We start from the raw sequence: 19,661 nt of genomic DNA, 5'->3' as shown, positions 1-19,661 counted from the left end.
ATTCATCTTGTTTAGCATATTGATTCCTCATGTTTGCACCTCCTTACTGGTTTGCTGCAGAATTAGTTTGGTCTTCTTAGCCAATTTGAGAATTATATATGTGCTGTGCTGAAACTGTGAAGGGCATTTTAGTAATCAAATTAATTTGGATTCTGATTCATGAAAATTAGTAAACAATAACAATAGAAATCAACCTCATTCCTTTGCTAATTCCATATGTTTAGTAAACAGTTTAATGGGAATGATTCTTCCTATAACGATTCAGTAGTTCTTCAATTCCTAAATTCTCTGATTCCTTACTTTCTCTATTACTGATACGTAAACATGCCCTAAATGACTCATCTCCCCCCTCAACTTCCATTCTGTGACCAAGGTTGCCTTATTCCGTTAGTTTTTAGATAAAAATAATTAAATCAGCTGACGTGGCATAGATAATTTTAAAATAAATATTTTTTCTTTGAAGAAATTATTTTAAATGTTTTTTAAAAATTGACTTTTTAAAAAAACTTAAAAACCTAGCAGCCCCTCCCAACTCCTTTCTCTTTCCGATCTCTGCTACTTGCCACAACAGTCGGCCTCGGAGTCAACGTTAACTGCCATCCTTTATCCTCTGCGTCACCTTCCCCTCCTCCATCGTCATCGGGATCATCTCTCTCCTTCTCACTGGCTCTCTCCTCTTCATTCCTCGTTCTCTTTGCAATCACTCCTTCTCCGTCATCATCACCCACACACCCCTTCCTCTTTTCCGTTTCAATCACTCATCATTCATCACCCACATGGTAGGTGTTGATTTCTCTCCCTTTTTATTTTTAATTTTATTGAGTTATTTATTGGGGAGTTCTATAAATTTTTGGATATGGTGGACTTTGGCTTGGCTTCGGTTCTGTGGAAGAACAATAGTACAGTTTGGGGGAGATATTTCTCTGGCGTCACTCTCTCCTCCAGATCTGAGTTGCAGGGGAAGAGAGGAGAGATGAGAGAGATAGCATGAGAGTAGATGGGGAAATGAGAGAGAGATAGTCGTTGAGAATAGAGAGAAGATGAGGGGTTTAATGGTACCATCGAGCTTGGGGGTTGGGAGGGGCTGCTGGGTATTGTTAAAAAGTTATTCCTAATTTATTAATTTTTATTTTATATATTTTTAAATATTTTAAATAATTTCAAGTATTTTTTTATTTTTAATAGTTAAATTTATCAAAATACCCATACCACGTCAGCTGATTTAACGATTTATATGAAAACTAACGAAATGGGTAATCTTGGTCACATAATGGAAGTTCAAGGGGGGGTGGAGATTGAGTCATTTCAATCGTCATAGGGCAAACTGAGACTATTTGGAACCCACATAGGACATTTCAACAAATAAGCCTTTTCTAATTGGTTCTTAGAAAATTTTAACATACAAAGAACTAATTAAAAAAATGACAAGTGGTTAGTTTTGAGTTTTTCTCTTCAAATAGACTCTATATGAGTTTTTTTATAATATGTCATCTTAAATTGGGCTTATTTATAAGAACCTACTTCAACCCTACTTGTTGTAAATTCTTTTTTATTTATTTATTTATTTTTATTTGGTTCTTACAAAATCTATGCCTATCCTCAAATTGATAGCTCCATTAGCAGAGTAAAAAAAAACCAAATACTTATAAAGAAATGAAAAAAAGAGTGTGATAATTCTTTTGTTGGTCGAAAAAAGTTTGATAATTGATAAAAACCAAATTAGCGAAAGGCAATCCTAAAAGCAAATTGGCCACCTTTTTTATTTCTACAAAGCAAAACCACACCCGTTTCTACTTTTTCTTTGGAGAATCTACCTCGAGAGGAAATGTAAAGATGCCTCATCACGCACCACCCTCACTAAGCTTGAAAAAGGGAGAGAACTACAAGCATGAATGAGAGATTTTCAAGTTGAAAAAAAATCGACCAACTCTTGCTAGAGAAAAAAATGGCATATGGGAGAGTCTGGAATTTTAAAGGGATGAAATTGAAGAAACGTGTGAAAGTATATTTATGTATATCAGTCTTGATCTCTTGGACTACAGGGGTCCAAGAGATTTGTGGTCACTCACCGTTGAATGTAAATTCAACGGTTCACTCACTCTTGCACTCATTTTAAGAAACTTTTTTGAACTATTGGATTAATATCCAACGGTGGGTGACCACAATCTCTTGAACTCCTGTGGTCCAAGAGATCGGAACTGTTATATATATATATATTTACCCAAAATAAATTGCATTAAAATTATAAAATGGGCTAAGGCCCCTTCAGTAAGTTCTCAAAAAGACCTCTAAACTTTTTTTCAAAAAAGAAAAAAAAAAGGTGATTTTAGCATAACTTTTCTGAATGCTAATCAAACTTTTTTTTTTTACTAGAAGCTCAAAGGGATTGCTTTATTTATTTTTTTAAAAAAAACACAAGAAGGGTGATTAGGTACAGTGACAAAATTTGAAAAGTACAGAAAGAGAATATGGAACAAAGTGGATTTTTTTGTTATTATTTGGCCGTCACATCACAACCTATGGATCTGAATGAAGGCTATATATTCGTAGGCATCTGAAACATAGGAGACTTTGTGTTATTGAAGGTTAAACTAATAGCATCATCACCAACCCTTTAATTATGGTGTATTAGCTGTGCTCAACAAATAATTATTGGATTTGGAAGAAGCACACGAAGTAGTTCACCTTCACCATATAGGTTTTTTTTTTTTTTTTTTTTTTTTCTATTTGGGTTTTTTTTTGTCCAAATTAAAAATTCATCCAATAAACCATTTTAAGTATTAATAATTAATAGCCAACGAGGTTTAACTCAGTAAAAAATGATCTTAATTTGCATATTAGTGGTCTCATATTCGAACCGTGTGTGAAAAAATTTGATCCCCTTCTAATTTAGACTAACACTTGTATTTAAAAAAAATAGTAATAACCAATATGATAAAATTAAAGGGACTTAGGAGGGGCCAAGTAGTTTACCTATGATCAGCCAACCACTATTACCACAGTTGGCATGACATTAGAAAGACCAAACCCATAAATTACATCACATAATCTACTTATTTAAATTCGCCTACTTAATTAAAAAAATTAATTAAATAAATAAATAAAATATACCCAAAAAAAAAGGGGTCCCTAATAATGTTGGGTTGCTACTGTGGCTGTGGATGGCCAACAGAACGGATTAAATATATACATCAGCTTAACAACTCTAGACTTTTGACTACATAATATTTTGTGTCACTAAATTAGGTCAATGCTAACTCCTTGAGGAGCAAAACCTACCTCTATAAAGATAAGAATTTTATATCTTGATTAGATTAATATAGAGATTAGTATAAGGAGAAGATACTAATTAAGCAGCTTTCACTGGTACTATTCTATGCTCATGATTGCTATGGCTTGTGGTCACTGTCATCAACCGCCAAATGGAAGAAACTTTCAATTATTAATAATAATAATAATCATAAGTATATTCTATTGACTAAATATATAGTTTCATGAAAATGCTTAGTATGAAATTACACTTTAGCCCCTGCATAACATTAGTCGTTTTGTTTGGTACTTCATTATCAAAACCTTACCATGTAGATCTTAATGTTTGCACGTTGTTTCAATTTTGGTTTCGCTTATGAAGGGAATTAAGAAACTAATTGAATTTTTAGCAGACAAGGGAGGGAGAGAGAGAGAGAGAGAGAGAGAGAGAGAGAGAGGCCCACAACGCAACAGTGGGCCCATGTAGCTTATCTATTTGTTATTCTTAATTAACTTAATCCAAATTAAACGAAGCTTCCCAGGTTTTCCATTCATAGTTGTTATCGACGGCTTAAACAACTTCAAGTTTGGTCTGAACTCGTCACTGTGGTTAGGTACTCCTAAAACTATGATTTTCATAGGGAGTTGCTCATCAACTTGGTGACAACAACCCCGCGACAGGGATTTGCTCATCAACTTAAATAGCTAAATTATATTCAATTCGAATTCGCAATCTGCCAACCGAACATGTTAGATATCATTTTTTCGTGTTTCTTATAATTCAGCACTCATATAAAACAATAGAACTTCATAACTTTTTTTTTAAAAAAATTCAGAAATTTGTGGTGCACCTGGGTGAGCTTCACCTATCCGGTATTACACCGCGGTGCAGAGACTTGGAATTAAACCTGAAAAATCTTATGCAAATCTAGGCAGTTGTATGTTAATGTAGCACATTGTCAAATAAGAGTTTGATGTTACTGGATTGAAGAGCAAGACCAACTTTACAAGAACTTGAACAACCAAAATTCCTCGAAGGCTTATAATGCAATGAACACTTATTTCCAACTCTTATTATTGAAACACAACCAAAAACATACACATCAGTTAGCTACAAGCACTCTATCTTCAACTCCTGTTATCCATGAACAAAATGTACAATACCCCCATTAGGGGTAGAGGTCTATGAGGTGAAAGACCCTAACTGCCACCATCTGGTTTTTCTTCAAGGAGGCTTATACTCACATCGAGGCTAAACTCATCCAATCTTTTTAACCGTCGCATCATTTAGGATCAAGATAACTTTAGCTCGATGTCACAGATTAATCCGAGGTATTTAGCAGTGCAGTATAACTAAGCCTCGTCATAAAGGAATTTTGTCAGGCAGAAATAGGTACCGGAACCGTGAATCAAATGGCAGAATGCCACAGTTGCGCGAACCAAGCAGACTTTGTCGCCGCTGTGATATGCACTGTTCAACAAAGGTGGCTTGGTGGGGTGGAAGGTAATGTGATATCCATACAGCCAAATTTGAATCATCAACAATGCCCTTGGCAAAGCAGTGCAGCATTTTTGGCACCAACAACCTCCCCTTGCTGCTAACCCCAACTGAAGCTCTAACGAAATCACGCTGTGCTTCCTGAAGCTCGTCCCTCACATTTTTAGCAGTGTAGATCCTTACCTGTGTTTATTTATTCCATGTCAAAACATGTAAAATACCGCTCAACTTCCAAATGGAAATAAAAATTAAATGATCCTTCAGGAGATAGCTGAAGTGTAGATATTACCGCTGGTGAAGAGTACATTCCACAGCTTAATGCAAAGGTTATGAGTGGTTCATACGCATCAATTGCAGATTTCCGTTGCTCATCTGATACCTTCAGCTTGTGAAGGGCAAGAAGCAAAGCCTGATAATTTATCACTAGAATTGTCAGTCAGGGAATGAAGTATATTACGGTAATAAATTCAAAGTTAGTTGGATGAGATTGTTAGGCAAAGTTCATACAATTTGTGGTCTATGGAGTGGTGGTTTCATCTTCAGAATTACATACTCAATGGCAGCCGCGCTGAAAGAATGACCGCCAACAGTGTAAGCAGCCTGTAAAAGTACAAGACCAATTAATACAGTCTAAGCATGAAAGCCAGTAATTCTTTGTTGAGAAGTAGATTTGAAATAACAATCTTTTACATAATAGTTTCATTGACGTCCAGAACTTGAGAAATGCAAAACTATAGAAAGAATAATTTAAGAAATCAGACCTTTTGCATCAAAGAGAAAAGCTTCAAGTCACTTCTAGGGACTCCATAAGCTAAGTAAGCCTGTTTACAGGAAGACATATTCAACTCCACAATTTTGCATGCATGCTTTGCAAAGTTGACCAATGCGACATATACTACACATGTTAGAAAATAAAGGAAACTTACATGCATAATTAGTGCATTGTATAAGTTAATCCAGAAAGCAAGCTTCTCATTGCAACTCAAATGGATAGGATTTACTTTCGCCAGTTGCTCGACCAGTATTCTGTTATCACAATAATTATTCCGAAACAAAAAAACAAAGAAACAAAGAAATTTTTTTCAGAACAGCTCTATATTCAAACAACAATTTAACAATTCCCAGAAAAAGGTAAGCGTTAATAAAGTTCAAAAATTGTTTATACAGTTATACTTGTCTGACCTATCTACAATCAGAGGCTTAGATGCCTACATCAAGTGTGTTGCAATAGAACCTTAATTGACACTGAAATTGACAGAATATTAACTGCAGCAAATGCAAGTAAGCTATTTAGGAATTATGAATCAACATCTTTATGACTTCATATCTACATATAAATTTTTTTGAGAATCACGTGGGATCTATCAATAACTTGGGGATTGCTTCGAATTAATACTTTACTCAACCAGGAAGGGGGAAATGGCCAATATGAGCTAAAGGTAAAGCCTGCAAATTTCCTAGAACATTTTGATATAATGACCATTTGAAGTATATTTTATATTTTTCACAATAGCAGTTTCTTGATAATTTCATATAGTTTGCCAAAGAGAGAGTACAAATTCAAAACAAGAGCTTAATAAAATTTTACCTGAACCTCCTCAGTGCTCCTGCAGCATATTCTAATTGCTTCTTCCCAACTGACATCCAAGAAACTTCATTTGCTAATCCATAGTTCCCAATGTCAGCCCAACTCAGTTTCCCTCGAACTCTGTAGGGATCACAGGCATTCTCTGAGGCCAATACTTCAGAGTTACTCTGTATATCAACCTGTGGGCTCTGCACCCATGATGAAATCATTGACCGTTCAGATGATGACCACCATGAGGAATTGGAAAGATGCCCGCGTGGTGACAATGAAGAGGAGTAGCTCTCTTGTGCAGGAGATTTTGATGGTATAGCTGAATCAGCCAAAGATATGAATATATTTTTCATGCATCTGACCATATCCTCTGACAGTTGATTTGGATGATCCCAGAGGCCCTTGGAGGGCATCCCTTTAGGAATTTTCCTGTACTCAGCAAGTTGAAAAGATTTGGGATCCATCTTCCAAGACATTTTCATATCATGGCAACTTGCAACCGAGTCCTCTGCATACTGATAATCATAATAAAATGTTATGCCATGGGTTTACCATTTAAGCTCTTCAAACATTAAATACTATCTGAACATTAAACACTAACAGATACCTCAGTTGCCGACTGTCTAGAAGATGCTTGGCCGCTAAGTTCTGATGGTTGATCCTTGGTCTCCTGGCATGAGCCATCTTCAGAGGAATGATGTATTTCAGGACTGGAATGATCTGAAGACCTCAAAGAAGATGAAATCTGGATGAAGTAAAAAGGAAGTTCATTACGCTGCAAGCCATTTGGCAAAGACAAGATGTTATGTCAACACTTTACTACTAAAAAAAATAAAAAATAAAAAGTATTCAGTTAAAACCTGAAATAATAGCTGCTAATGGATGTTCGATCATCCAGAAAAAAATCCTATAAGCTGCTCATGGGGTTTTTTTAAAAAATAAAACTCCCTCGTGCTCAAAAAGACTAGTATGTGAATGAGTTCACCTTTTAAAGCATCATTTCGGGAGTTGGAATAATTCCACATTTTACTTTTTGATATCATTTTATCATCTAAACTTGAATATAAAACTTTTGACTTGATTAAAACATAAATGTTACTTTGAAACTTAAGCAGCTGGTTTCAACTTAGAACTTTATCTGAATTGAAGTATCTTACACGCAAACTTCATGACATTAACTAAGGATATTTTCAATTCTAAGGAGGAAAAAAAAAAATCTTGCAAAGTAAACAACATGATATCTGCAAAGCAAGTAGAAGGTATACGTTCATAAGCTCAAAGAATAATAGCAATGCCATCAACATCAGCAACCTCCTTACTCTTTTTCTTTGAAGACATTGGACAATCTTGGAACAATTTAAGAAGAAATCGAAAGGTGTCCAAAACAAGGAGGGAAAGAATAACAGCAGAAAATATACCGGTAGTTTCATAATGTCAGAGGAGTTAGGAGACGTTGACTGAGGAGATGGATGCCTCAGACGATATTCTGCAAGCCTTCGTTCATTTCTTTCTTGACTAAGTTGGAAATGCAAAGCAACCAACTCCTGTTCAAGTTTTGAAACTGTAACCTCAAGTGCAGAAATATTGCTTAGGAGCTCTTGAGCCTGTACAAGTGGGACAAAAGACTACATCACAATCTAAAATCCCAATTTGAAACCTGGCCAATGGTTAAAATGGGAATAGGGATGGGATATCGAAAAGAGGAGTTAAGGAAATCATTCAAGCTCAGAAGAAAACAAACACTTAGGTTTCCCCATTTCATGTAACTGTAGCTCTAAGAAAAAGTTAATCATAAAAGTGACAAGTTATACTCTATCAAACGGTGTAGATCCCACATCATTCACAAACCATGCCCTAGCATGGTATATGAGTTTGATGTTGCCTCTTTCCAATAGCCTATGCTTTCAGGACTGGCCTGAGAGAATTATAGTTGGTATCAAAGCCATTACTAGGCTGCATCAATTTGCACGGAGTGGAGCATTAACCAACCAACAAGGTTCTGTTGTTCTGTACAAAAGGGCCCGACATAGTGTGGCGAACATAGAATCCAACTAAGTCCTGGTTCAGGAAATGAGTTTGATTTTGCCTCTTCCCAATTATTTGGGCTTCTGTGAGAGGCTTGGATACGTTACATTTGGAAACATCTTAGATTCTTTCATGTCATCATTCCACAGTTGATTTATTATAGTTAGCTTTCATTTAACTTCTATAGCAATGGCGTATATAGCATGCCTCATAAAGCAGTTAAATTTTCTGGAGGGATTCCTGGGCTAACTAGTGATCAACCCAACCAATAAATAGTTTAGAATAAGCGATTACACAGAATTACCCTTCCCACTCTACCTAAATGCAACAACAAAGGGGAAAGACAAGAAATACTAGTGACAAGATCAAAGAGCTTGAACAATAGATATATCCTCTACAAAGAAATGTAGCATATAGAAGTAATGTAGCGTGCGTTAAGGAAATGTAGAGCTTCAACAATATATCCTCAAAATTTCCCTCCCCATGTCAATAGTATGTAGAAGAAATGTAGTTGGCATTGAATTACCCTGAACTCCATGATTGAAATGTCTCATAGAAGGTTAGTTTTAGGACTTTCACTAGAATGTTCAGCTGATGATTTATGAAAAGGTGAAGTTAAATAAAGAAAATATAAATTAACAAACAGGACAAAAAGGAAAACATACATAGTAAGGAAGGCCTGACCAACTGGAGCATTTAATAGCATTTTGTTCAATTGCATTTTCCAGAATAGCATGTAGCTCTAGTTCTTCTCGCAGCTGTTGTTGCAACCTTTGTACCTATAACAGAAGCAATTACATTGGTGAATTGTAATTTGTGACTATGAAAAGGATGTCCTTTTAAAAGGTTAAATATTGGCTCTTTGACATTACGGAAGATATTTAAACAATTAGATGTGCCCTAGCTGCGACATTCCTATCCAGAAATCATATTCATATTTTTTAATTCCTATCTGCAAAATTCTGTCATGATATCATCAGTGTAATCCATCAATTCAACAATTAGATACACCGAATTCAAACTTTCGGGCATCTTCCAAGTCCAAATTTGGCATGACATTGCAGAGGACCTTCACAAGTTACCAACAATTCTCAGTGGCTTGACACTTGGGGAGATCCACTTTCTATGGAAATTCTTTTAGCATGCCATTAGAACTATGACGTTACCTATAGGTTAACCTAAACTAGGAATTTAGCAAGAGTTGAAGAAATGTTATCTACTGCAGTAAAACAGAAATCCCTGGAGATGGAAATAGACATAGAGAACAAGCCTACTAAAATCCACGTCCATATGGATAATTAAGCATCCAGGACACAATCGGAAATTTTATACATTCTCTCACTGGTTGATAATGTTATACATCTATCTCCTAAGTCACAAGTCTTACTGAAAGTCAAAAGCAATTTTTCGATACCTACTCTGCTCCCAACACTTTTGCACTGAACCCCATAGAAGATGCATAAAGAATAGTTGTACAGAGACACAATTAGTTGTTTTTTGCTTCTTGGTACGAAGAAAACTTACATCCTGTTCAAGCTGAAATCTGTAAGGGTAAGTATCAATGTCTTTAGTGCACGATCCAAATCTTCCAATACCTTCAACAGGATTGCTCACCTAAAGAGAAAAACAAGCAGTGAAATATTTGAAGCAATTGACCTCAACCATGGAGCCCAAAAGGAAAAGGAGGAGAAAGTGAAGACAAAAGAAAACTATCTAAATAGCATAAATTCAACTAAATATAATTTCCAAAAATGTCTCTATTTGCTGAAACACAAATCAAGTTTACCCGCATGGAAGATAAGTCCACCAGTTCTTACCTGTGAAATTGTGTTATCACTCTGAAGTTCTTTCACAGAATCTAACTGAATTTCTGAATTACATGTGATGCTAGAATGCGAATATTTGCAAAGAGAAACACTTCTGTAAAATGCAACCAAAGAAAAAATAAGAAAGCATTATTAAAGAAATAGCTTAGAGATCCACTCCATATATGAAACAAAAAACAAAAAACAAAAAATGAAAGGTAGAGTAACTACAAAGAACAAGAATAAACTTACTGGTTCAAGCCAGTTTGCACAAATGGTGAGTCACACATCCTGCGATCATAGACTTTGGCGTTTATCACATAAGGCTCATCCTGCAATCACCCAAAACAGATTGGCTTCTGGTACTAGAAGCTATATGCACGTACATACAAACAAGCATCCCCAATCCTGCAAATCCACTTCAAATGTAAAACATCTGGCTCTTTTGCATTTTCAAAAATGAGGAATTTCAAGACTGTTTTCTGGTAGAGTATCTGAGTGTAGCTTGGAGGCATGCCTAAGTGAGATGTATAATTTTTTTTAAAAAAACACTGTACACCTGTGAGCCATATAAAGACAAACAAACTCATGAATGCACAGCTACCAGTCATTTTCAACACAACCACACAAATATTATCAGGACAGATTTATTAGCCTAAATTTCGGTTTCGAATTAAGACAGAACCAACCAAAACCCTGAAAGATTATGAAAAAATGGGAAAATTTGGCAAACAACCTTCTGCACTTCCATCATACAGCAATCAATTACAATTTACATTTCATGAAATTCAGAGCTGCTAAAAAAGCAGTTATTTACAGAGATCATGAGAATATGATATCTCCGACAAGAAACAGGCAGAATGATTAGATTAGAGTAAAGGGGCAGTTGATAGGACACGAAATGCAAAATATAAAAAAATGCTAAAGAACAGAAGTGGGGCACTCGCTAACCCTTGTGCAAGTCAAAAGTCGCTTCCATTTTGAGTTAATAAGACGGCAATCTCAAACCTACCCTCTGAAAGTTTTCTAAAGTTCATTTGGAGAGAGGAAGTGGTTGCTTTTTGCCCCATTTCTTTCCTTTCTATGGTATTAAAGAAAAAAAATTCTTTTTGATTGATGCCCCTGCCCATACCCCGTTTCTTTCCTTAAAAAAATTCTTTTTCATTTCACACATATCTTAATCTGACTGAGAAGGGTACTGGTTGTATCACTGTGTTTTCAAAAGTGCAAGTCAAAAAAGGCAAAGGGGTTTGCTTTGCAAAAGCTTCCGAACTATAGGATATGATGAACTAAATTACTCAAAACAAAGAAGCAGCAGAAGATACAATTCCAGAGGACGGATCTCAGTGGTCCCTGTTGCCCAAAAGACCCCTCCTTTCATTTTTGACACTGATCACAATCTGACCCATGAAAAATTAAAAGATCCCTCTTTTTCTGAATGTTCAACAAGACAAGAAGTAAAACAAAACAGGACCATGCAGGACCGTTTTTCAGCTGCTAACCTCTCTTTGATTCAATTGGGTTTTGAAGATAGCTAGCTAGCTATATATTTTTTAGGGGAAAATGAAAAAAAAAAAAAAAAGGCTCCAGAAATGAAAAGGGGTTGTTACTTGTTAGCTCAAAAATAAGTAGAAAAGCAGAAAAGGAGCATACATATAGCCTAGAGGAAGATTCACCAACTAGCAAAAGATCCTCTGCTTCTTGAGAGAAATGCACAAAGACCCTGAATCTGAAAAGACCCCAACTTCAACTCAAAAGCTTCTCTCTCGGGATCCCTCTCTAAAACGCCAACGAGGTAGAATGCCACAGTGTTGCATCAACCATATTCTCCCTCCAGAAATTCAAATCTTGTACACCTCAAAAGTGACAAAGATGCGGCTAAGCAGCCAAGACTTTGATTATAAGCAGGATTTCGTGTAAACAAAGAAACAAAAAGTTTGGAGAATATGGCACTACCTCCAAACAGCTAAACACTAAAATAGTACCTGCCCTTTGACTAACAGTGACAACATATCCAATAAAATAGATAGGATAATGGGCTTCTTGTTTCTTGTTTGCTCTTGTTTTTCTGTCTGTTTATGCACAGAGCCTAGTGCAGCCAAAGAGAGATATTGGGTTCAAATTTGGTCATGGAAAAAATGGTTTTGCATAGAGAGAGAAACACACACACAAATAACTAGATATTTTCAGAAGAGTGTTTGAAATTTGAAATTAGGAGAAAAAAAAATCCCATTTGCCAGAAAACCATGCTGATTATGTTACATGGGTATTTGAGCTCTCGAGTGAAATTGCACTCTCCATCTCCATCTGGTCTAGAGATGCGTGAAGTAACGCATTTATTTGATACTTCGGTACAGTAACAGACCTACAATTAACACAGCACGAGGAATATAATATAAGGCACGGGCATATTGGGTAATTTAAATGTTCCCGTTTTAAAGCTTTTGTGTTTGACTTGGGGATATTTGACTTAACTTACCATCTATAATCATATTCTTTATTTTTAAGTTAAAATTTTACTAAAAATATACAAAAATTATTTTAAGAGCTCTCTATAAAATTTGAATTCTAATCATACTCTGTAATTTAGGAAGTCATAAATACTATAGTTATTTTTTAATTCAATATGATTGGTCCATCTTTACAAAAAATAATATATATAAAAATTTAACATTAATTAAAAATTTAAAAACTACGCATAAAACAAAGCAGCATTATATTATGAATAATGCTACTCTTACCATATTTGTATACCACATTCTTATATCATCTTATGTGGCAGCTAAGGTGGACAGCCACATCAATTAAAATTATTTAATATTTTCTCTTCTTTTATGATTTATTTTAGTATTTTTTTTTCTAATTGTCTTAATTAAAATACACTTCATTGATTTAATTGATGTGGCATATAATATGTGGACATGCCACATCATATGGTATAAAAATATGGGGTAAAAATGTGATAAGTGTAGCATTACTCTTAAATTATAGGGAGTCACTATGAGTATTTTCTCTCCCCTCAGATTTAGGAGCTCCTAGAGGTCTCCCTATTTTAGGAAGATGCTCATTGTGGATGCTCTTATTTACCAAAATAGATAAATTGACTTAAACAATTTTTTTTTTTATACAAGCGACATTAGGGGAGGGAAAATTGAATCTAGGACATCGGGTGCATGGATAAATGTTCATAAGCACTTGAGCTACAAAACCCTTGTCAGCTTCTTTTTGTTTAGGTTTTTTTTTTTTTATATAAAAATGATATTATACTTTAATCTAATATAAATTACAGGAATGGGGTTTTGAACTCGGATGCAGAGTGGGAAACATATTCGCTCTAGTCAACTTGACTAAACCTATATATGCTCTTTTTGTTTAATTTTAATTTTGTGTGAGTTGAGTTTTGTTTTTTAATGAAGATTTTTTTATCAGTTTTAATTTCTAGAAATTCTTAGAAATAAAATTGAACACTTTAAAGTTTGGAAATTAGGGGTTCAAGGCAACAACGATAGTTTTGTGTGTCCATAAAATAACCCTTGGGCTATTATCTTCAAGGCAATCATTGGTCTGCAACAGAATGGCCCGTTGATACTTTTTTTATTTTTATTTCCTGAAAATCACTGCATGAAGCCCAGAGAGAGGCATAAGACCAAACAACCTAGGCCCGTTGAGCCTTTAGTCACTCACTGATCCATGAAATTTCCGTTCTAGTTGTTTATGCAACTGCTAGCTCCTTCTCTTCCAAATGCTTTTCAGACTCCAGACATATGCATCTCATGCAATATGTACATTGCTGGTTATACATACGCTTAAGTGGTGGAGCGTGAAATTATCATTTGTTCTTATCAATTCATATGTGGCGTTAATTTTTATGATGAGTACATGTTTATATTAGGTGTACAACACATTTACTTGATAGAAAGAAACAAACATGTGTGATTAGTTTTTGACAGATGCCTCTCATGCAATGTGCACAAGGTTGGCTTCACAAACGCTTGAGTGGAATTATCTTTTATTCTTACTAATTTATATGTGGTGTTAATTTTTATGAGTTTCCTACATGTATATATATTATAAGTGATTGGCGACGCAAACGCTTGAGTGGTGGCAACATAGACAATGCTTCACATTGTCAATGCCACCATTTTCCTTGGCGAACTCCCAAGAAACTTTTGTTAGACCAGAACTTATTTAAGTTGGTAAGAACATTTTACAGATTGAGTTGCTGACATAAATCACATATATGTCCTACCAACATACACACACTAAAGGTGAGAAAACATAAACATAAAAGATGTTCTGGCTTTTTCCACCCAAAGAAAAAAAAAAACAAAAGATGTTCTGGTTTTGATCCTGTCCAAAATTTACTCATCTTTTTCAGAATCTTACATGAACTCTGTCTTTGCTCGAGTTCTGGGAAGTCCTTCCTCATCGATAGCTCCTCGAGTGTAGTCCAAGTTCATCCATGAAACTGAAGTTTGAGGCTCAATATCTGGTGCTTCATCAATGATCCAATCATCCATTGGATCAATTTCCTCAGCCACAATGCCAGTCTTCACGCCCGAGCAAAACTGCTGCAGGTGCAAATTATAGTGAACAAATGCGAGATCTTTCAGCCGTTGTTGCTCGATAGGATTCCTTCCATTTGTAACCAGCTTCTCAGCCAGAGTCCTTTTGAGCCCATATTTTGAAGCGCCATCACAGTTTTGGCTCAGAATTCGAATGGCAAACCGCTGCAGTTCAGGACATTGGTGTCCATAACAAGACCACCATATAGCTGCAGTCAATTTAACATAAAAACTTAGTTTCAAATCTTGGTTTTTGACTGACCTCAAAACTACTGGCTTAGTGCCTAATTGTAACAGAATAAGAAAACATACAACAGAACTTCCCTTATTCATTTGTTTATATTGATATCTTCGTTTACCTGGAGGAATGTTTCTTCCTTGATTTCTGTCTCTCCCCTCTTGAAAACTCCCTTTAGCAAGTCTATACTTACTGAATTGACGCGATATTAAGACTTGAGTTTGATAATGCTGCACCATTTGTACAAGAGAGTACAGAAGGGCAAATGCAACCTCAGGATCACCATTGAAATCCTTTGTATAGAAGAGACTTGGATTAAGATAATAAGCAGCCCCATGGAGAGGACTATGGAGATGATTGTCCCAAATCTCATCAATAACTATCCAGAAAGGCATGTACTTGGATTTTTCGTTTTTAAATTCTTCTTGAATGGTCTCCTTCACTTGATCCATGGTTTCATATATGTACCCCACAAGTGGCTTGTCAGCCTTAAAGATCAGATCAAGAATGCGGATGAGTGGCATAGCTGCTTTCAAGACCATCCGAGCTCCAGTCCAGAAAGAGTGATCCTCCACCAAATCTGCAACCCTCTTGCCCTCTGCTCTTGAGGCCCAGGGTGACATGTTCCACTCAGATGAGGAGAACATGTCTTTCAGATTCTGCTTTTCTGATAAAATATTCTTTAAAGTCATAACCGGCATTGCTGACCTTATCTTGGAGGGCTGAATTAGGTCCCTACCAAGGTTATGTTTCTTCAAAAGCTTCAAAACTGTTGAATGTCCATGAATGAACTTTGTAATAACCTTGGCCTTATCTAATATCCTTTTAACAGAGCCCATCATGCCAATCTTCTCTAATATCAGCTCAATGCAGTGAGATGCACTCACTCCCCAAAATACACCTTTGAACCTATTGTTGAAGTCCTCCTCCCCAATACCAGCCCAGCCTGTTGTAGAATCTGCCACTACCTGGACCACATTTTCTACCCCCACATCCTTCATAATTTCCTCCAAAAGTGAATATATGGCATCAATATCGAAGGATGAAATATCATGGGTGCAAAGATAAATTGCGCCTTCAGGGCAATTCACCAAAAAGTTAACAAGCTTTCGTCCCTTTTCATCGATCCAACTGTCCAACAAGATGCTGCACCCAGTGGTAGCCCATGATTTTCTAATCTTTGTCACATATTCTGTAACCTCCTTTACTTCATCCTCAAGTATCCAACCTCTGAGCTCTTCATAGCTGGGGATCTTGAACTCCCCCAGACCAGGACCAAGGGTAGAATGTATCATGTTTTTGAAGCTAGGTGAATTTGCAGCAGCAAATTCTAATCCTGTTTCATATAAGAATCTCCCGATGCACTTCCCGGCTTTCCTTGATGCTGTATCATCTATTGTTTCCTCATTGCCACCTCTTTTTGAGCCTCTACTTCCATTGGAAACAAAGACATTTCCTGTTTCACCATCTTCCAACGAAAATTCCATCTCTTCTTGTTCTTGGCTTCCATTCTGAGAGCCAGAAGTCTGAGAAGTTTGAGGCTTATTATGCTTAATGCCATTCGAGCTAGGACTGCTATTCATCCTCCGGGGAAGATCAGGGAAATGCAGCTCCATATGTTCCATGCCAAATGTTTCTCTTTTTCTCTCCATCAACCGGTTTCTCATCAGCTCCCTCACATCAGCAGGAGTAGTTGGACATGGCACTACATCCCCCCGGATTCCTCCTACATGGCACTTCAAACGGAATGAACCACTCACCACCTTACCGCAGTAGTTGCACGCCACTCTACCCTTTTTTCTATCAACAACGGTACAATGCTCATAAACGTTGATGGCTTCACTACCGCTACCATCCATTTTTCTTTTCAAATAAAACCCCCCAATTTCACCTCAAGATCTTTATGTCCAATGTGTACATCTAGTGTTTCAGCAAGCTAGGCCTGCAAATTCACCTCAAACACTACTAAATCATATAATCAGTATGTATACATCATAAACATAATGCATGTAACTGATATGAGTTTGTGATCACAAAGCAAATAATTAGACTAACAAAAAAAAAGGGATTCAAACAGAAAAATTATTCCTTTTGCCCACCACTTAGCCACCACAAGAAGAGGAAAGAAAGAAAAAAAAAAACCCATCTTTTTCTGGCTCATAAGGGAAAAAAGAACCATCTTTTGGGCCTTCTTTGTTATTTATTTTCTCATTCTCTCACAGAGAACCAAAACACTAAGAACTGGAACCAAAAATAATTTTGTTATGTAGAATGCCGTACATGGTATCATGGTAAGCAATAAGCATCAACAAAAATGGCACTCAACAGTCACACATACATGCACACACAAACAAATAAATTTTGAAAAAAAAAATAACAAAAACAAAAAGAAGAACAGAGGAAGAGAGCCAAGAGACATTGGTATACATACCTTGACGAAGTTAAGAGTGAAGATGGAGCTGCCATGACTGTGATCAGGAAGAGAGATTAGATTAGAGAGCAAAAGGGTAGAAGAAAGCCAGAGTCTTGATCAGGTGTGGCCTAGCTTGCAGGGGCAGTTATGAAGAGTCAAGAGGATCAAAAGGGTGGTGCACAGTCTATGACACGCGCTCTCTGTATCAGTCGCCTCGTCGTCTCGTCTCTCCTCTCTCTCATGCATTTTTTAGCCCAGTAGTGTTTGTGATTTCTCAGCCCCACGCGCAGATGTAATGTGCCTGTGACACAACGCTCCACCCAAAATTGAATTGGTTCTTTTTTTGGTCTCAAGAAATTCGAATTGGTTTGAGAGCATTGCTTTGTACAATTTTTTCTTGTGCTTTGAATTTGTAATTAGCAATATGGAATTTTTTTTTCAATTAGGAGTTTATCAAGCAAACCAAATTGTAGCCTATTCAGTTTGTCCTCCTCATTAGAGAAAATGAGAAGGATGATACTCGAATTCTTATTGTAAGTGGTGTGGAGTTGGTGTTTATATTAATTGAACTCTAGAATTTTTCTTACTTTTCTTTTGATTAGTTTTTCCTTCTTTCATTACAATGCATAAAATTTGCATGTATTCTACATTATTTAATTAGATTTTCATTGTTTGATGTTAAGTATATCAAAGTAAGTGTGCACATTAGATGCATGTAATACGCGTGAAATTTGATGTCAAATGATGAATCTCACATATTAGTGCCAAATATACCACTATTATTATGTAAGTTAGACGCATGTAAGACACATAAATTCAATATATGTTTAGTAGTCAGTTAAACACATATATTGTATACGTTATGTGCATGTAATACACGTGGAATCTACTGTCAGATAATGGATCTGATGATACTAGATGTGTTATGTTAGCATGCGATATACCATTGTTAATGTGTACGTTAAGTGCATGTAATACGCGTGGAATGTATCCAGCCAAACAACAATAAATTATTACTTTAGACTTCGGATTTTGATGCTGAGCTCTAACTCTTTTTAATATGATTTTCTTTTAATTAATGTGGACCCTAAATCTTTAGTTAACAAAAAAGGAATTGAATTCAATTTTGGAAACCCTCCTCAATACAAGAAGTGTATTGCCACCAACATGAAACACGAGCCCTTCCATAACTCTCCCTTCTCCATCTCCTCAATTTGTATCCCCAAACGTTCCTTCTCGAATAACCAGAGATTCATCCCAAAACTGTTTTTCCAGTTCTTCCATCGATCGCACCACGTCGTAAGCTTTCTGCCCAAGCAAATAAAGGGTTACATGAGCTAGAATGCCCAAAACCCTAGCTGCCGCTCAGAAAACCCTAACCCCTCACTCCTTGCAAGAGACATGTTCTTACTTTCATTACAATGTTTAAATTTTCATTATAATGTACAAAATTTCCATGTATTCTACTTTATTTAATTAGATTTTCATTGTTTGATGTTAAGGGCATCCACAATAGGCTCTCTAAACCACCTTCTTAGACTAATTTTAGGAAGGAATTGAAAAAATACAACTCTAACCATGCTCCCAGTCCACCTCCTAAAATAAGGAGACCTCTAGGAGCTCCTAAATCTAAGGACAGATAAAGAACTCCTAGAGATGGACCAATCATATTGAATTAAAAAATATTTATAGTATTTATGACTCCCCAAACTAGGGAGTATAATTGTAGTTCAAATTTTATAAATAGTTCCTAAAATAACTTTTGTGTGTTTTTAGCTAAAATTTAACTACAAAATATGGAGCATGATTGTAAATGCAGTATACCAAAGTTAGTGTGCATATTAAATGCATGTAATACGCGTGAAATTTGGTATAAGATGATGAATCTTGCCAAGTATACCACAATTATTAGGCTTTTTATCACAAAACGTCCCTGACGTTTACGAAACTATCAGATTGCATCCTTAAAGTTTTTTTGTATCACTCATGGTCCCTAACGTTAATATAGGTGCTCTTAAATAATCATTCTGTCAAGAAAATATTAAATCCAGGGATATAATCGTCAAATCAATCCAAAATTATAAAATGTATATATTTTATTTCCTTCCCTTCTCTCTTTCTTTCTTCTTCTTCTTTCTCTCTTTCTTTTCTTCTTTTTTCTCCCTGCCAGATTCCTTATCTCTTCTCTCTCTGTTTGTCATTTTTTCCCCTATCCATAGTCACTCTCTCCTTTTTCTTCTTTCAATCGTGTGCATTCAATACCAAAATGAAAAAAATGCAACTTATAGA

General features: G+C 35.9%; 2 protein-coding genes across 7 annotated transcripts; both read right to left on the bottom strand.

The window, feature by feature from the left end:
• On the bottom strand, positions 4,190-12,019 carry LOC18783265. Of its 4 annotated transcripts, none has more exons than XM_020561001.1 (13): positions 11,810-12,019; positions 10,409-10,564; positions 10,169-10,271; positions 9,876-9,965; positions 9,017-9,130; positions 7,745-7,930; positions 6,934-7,101; positions 6,336-6,841; positions 5,674-5,773; positions 5,509-5,568; positions 5,255-5,347; positions 5,037-5,156; positions 4,190-4,930 (listed from the first exon to the last, which is right to left on the bottom strand). In XM_020561001.1, exons 2-13 carry the CDS (start codon positions 10,444-10,446, stop codon positions 4,613-4,615), a joined length of 1,896 nt encoding a protein of 631 aa, XP_020416590.1. In that variant the 5' UTR covers positions 10,447-10,564; positions 11,810-12,019; the 3' UTR covers positions 4,190-4,612. The 4 variants fall into 4 exon arrangements, with proteins under 4 accessions (XP_020416590.1, XP_020416591.1, XP_007214853.2 ...); XM_020561002.1 differs by lacking the exon at positions 11,810-12,019 and adding an exon at positions 10,893-11,050; XM_007214791.2 differs by lacking the exon at positions 11,810-12,019 and having other exon boundaries at positions 10,409-10,793.
• On the bottom strand, positions 14,327-17,557 carry LOC109948200. Of its 3 annotated transcripts, none has more exons than XM_020560474.1 (3): positions 17,391-17,557; positions 15,081-16,924; positions 14,327-14,930 (listed from the first exon to the last, which is right to left on the bottom strand). In XM_020560474.1, exons 2-3 carry the CDS (start codon positions 16,816-16,818, stop codon positions 14,539-14,541), a joined length of 2,130 nt encoding a protein of 709 aa, XP_020416063.1. In that variant the 5' UTR covers positions 16,819-16,924; positions 17,391-17,557; the 3' UTR covers positions 14,327-14,538. The 3 variants fall into 3 exon arrangements, with proteins under 3 accessions (XP_020416063.1, XP_020416064.1, XP_020416062.1); XM_020560475.1 differs by having other exon boundaries at positions 15,081-16,921; XM_020560473.1 differs by having other exon boundaries at positions 15,081-17,557.

The sequence above is a fragment of the Prunus persica genome, chromosome G3 (genome assembly GCF_000346465.2).
Source record: "Prunus persica cultivar Lovell chromosome G3, Prunus_persica_NCBIv2, whole genome shotgun sequence".
Lineage (NCBI taxonomy): Eukaryota > Viridiplantae > Streptophyta > Magnoliopsida > Rosales > Rosaceae > Prunus > Prunus persica.
The sequence above is the reverse complement of the archived record's forward strand: the minus strand, read 5'-3'. Positions and strand labels throughout refer to the sequence as shown.

Excerpts from the sequence above, each read along its gene's own strand:
- LOC18783265 (XM_020561001.1), bottom strand. The coding sequence starts at position 10,446 with ATGTGTGACTCACCATTTGTGCAAACTGGCTTGAACCA. Across the intron at positions 7,931-9,016 it reads GGTCAGGCCTTCCTTACTAT|GCTCAAGAGCTCCTAAGCAA; the intron begins GTATGTTTTCCT and ends CCACTTGTACAG. Across the intron at positions 4,931-5,036 it reads GAATGTACTCTTCACCAGCG|GTAAGGATCTACACTGCTAA; the intron begins GTAATATCTACA and ends AAATAAACACAG.
- LOC109948200 (XM_020560473.1), bottom strand. The coding sequence starts at position 16,818 with ATGGATGGTAGCGGTAGTGAAGCCATCAACGTTTATGAGCATTGTACC. Across the intron at positions 14,931-15,080 it reads AGGAAGAAACATTCCTCCAG|CTATATGGTGGTCTTGTTAT; the intron begins GTAAACGAAGAT and ends AATTGACTGCAG.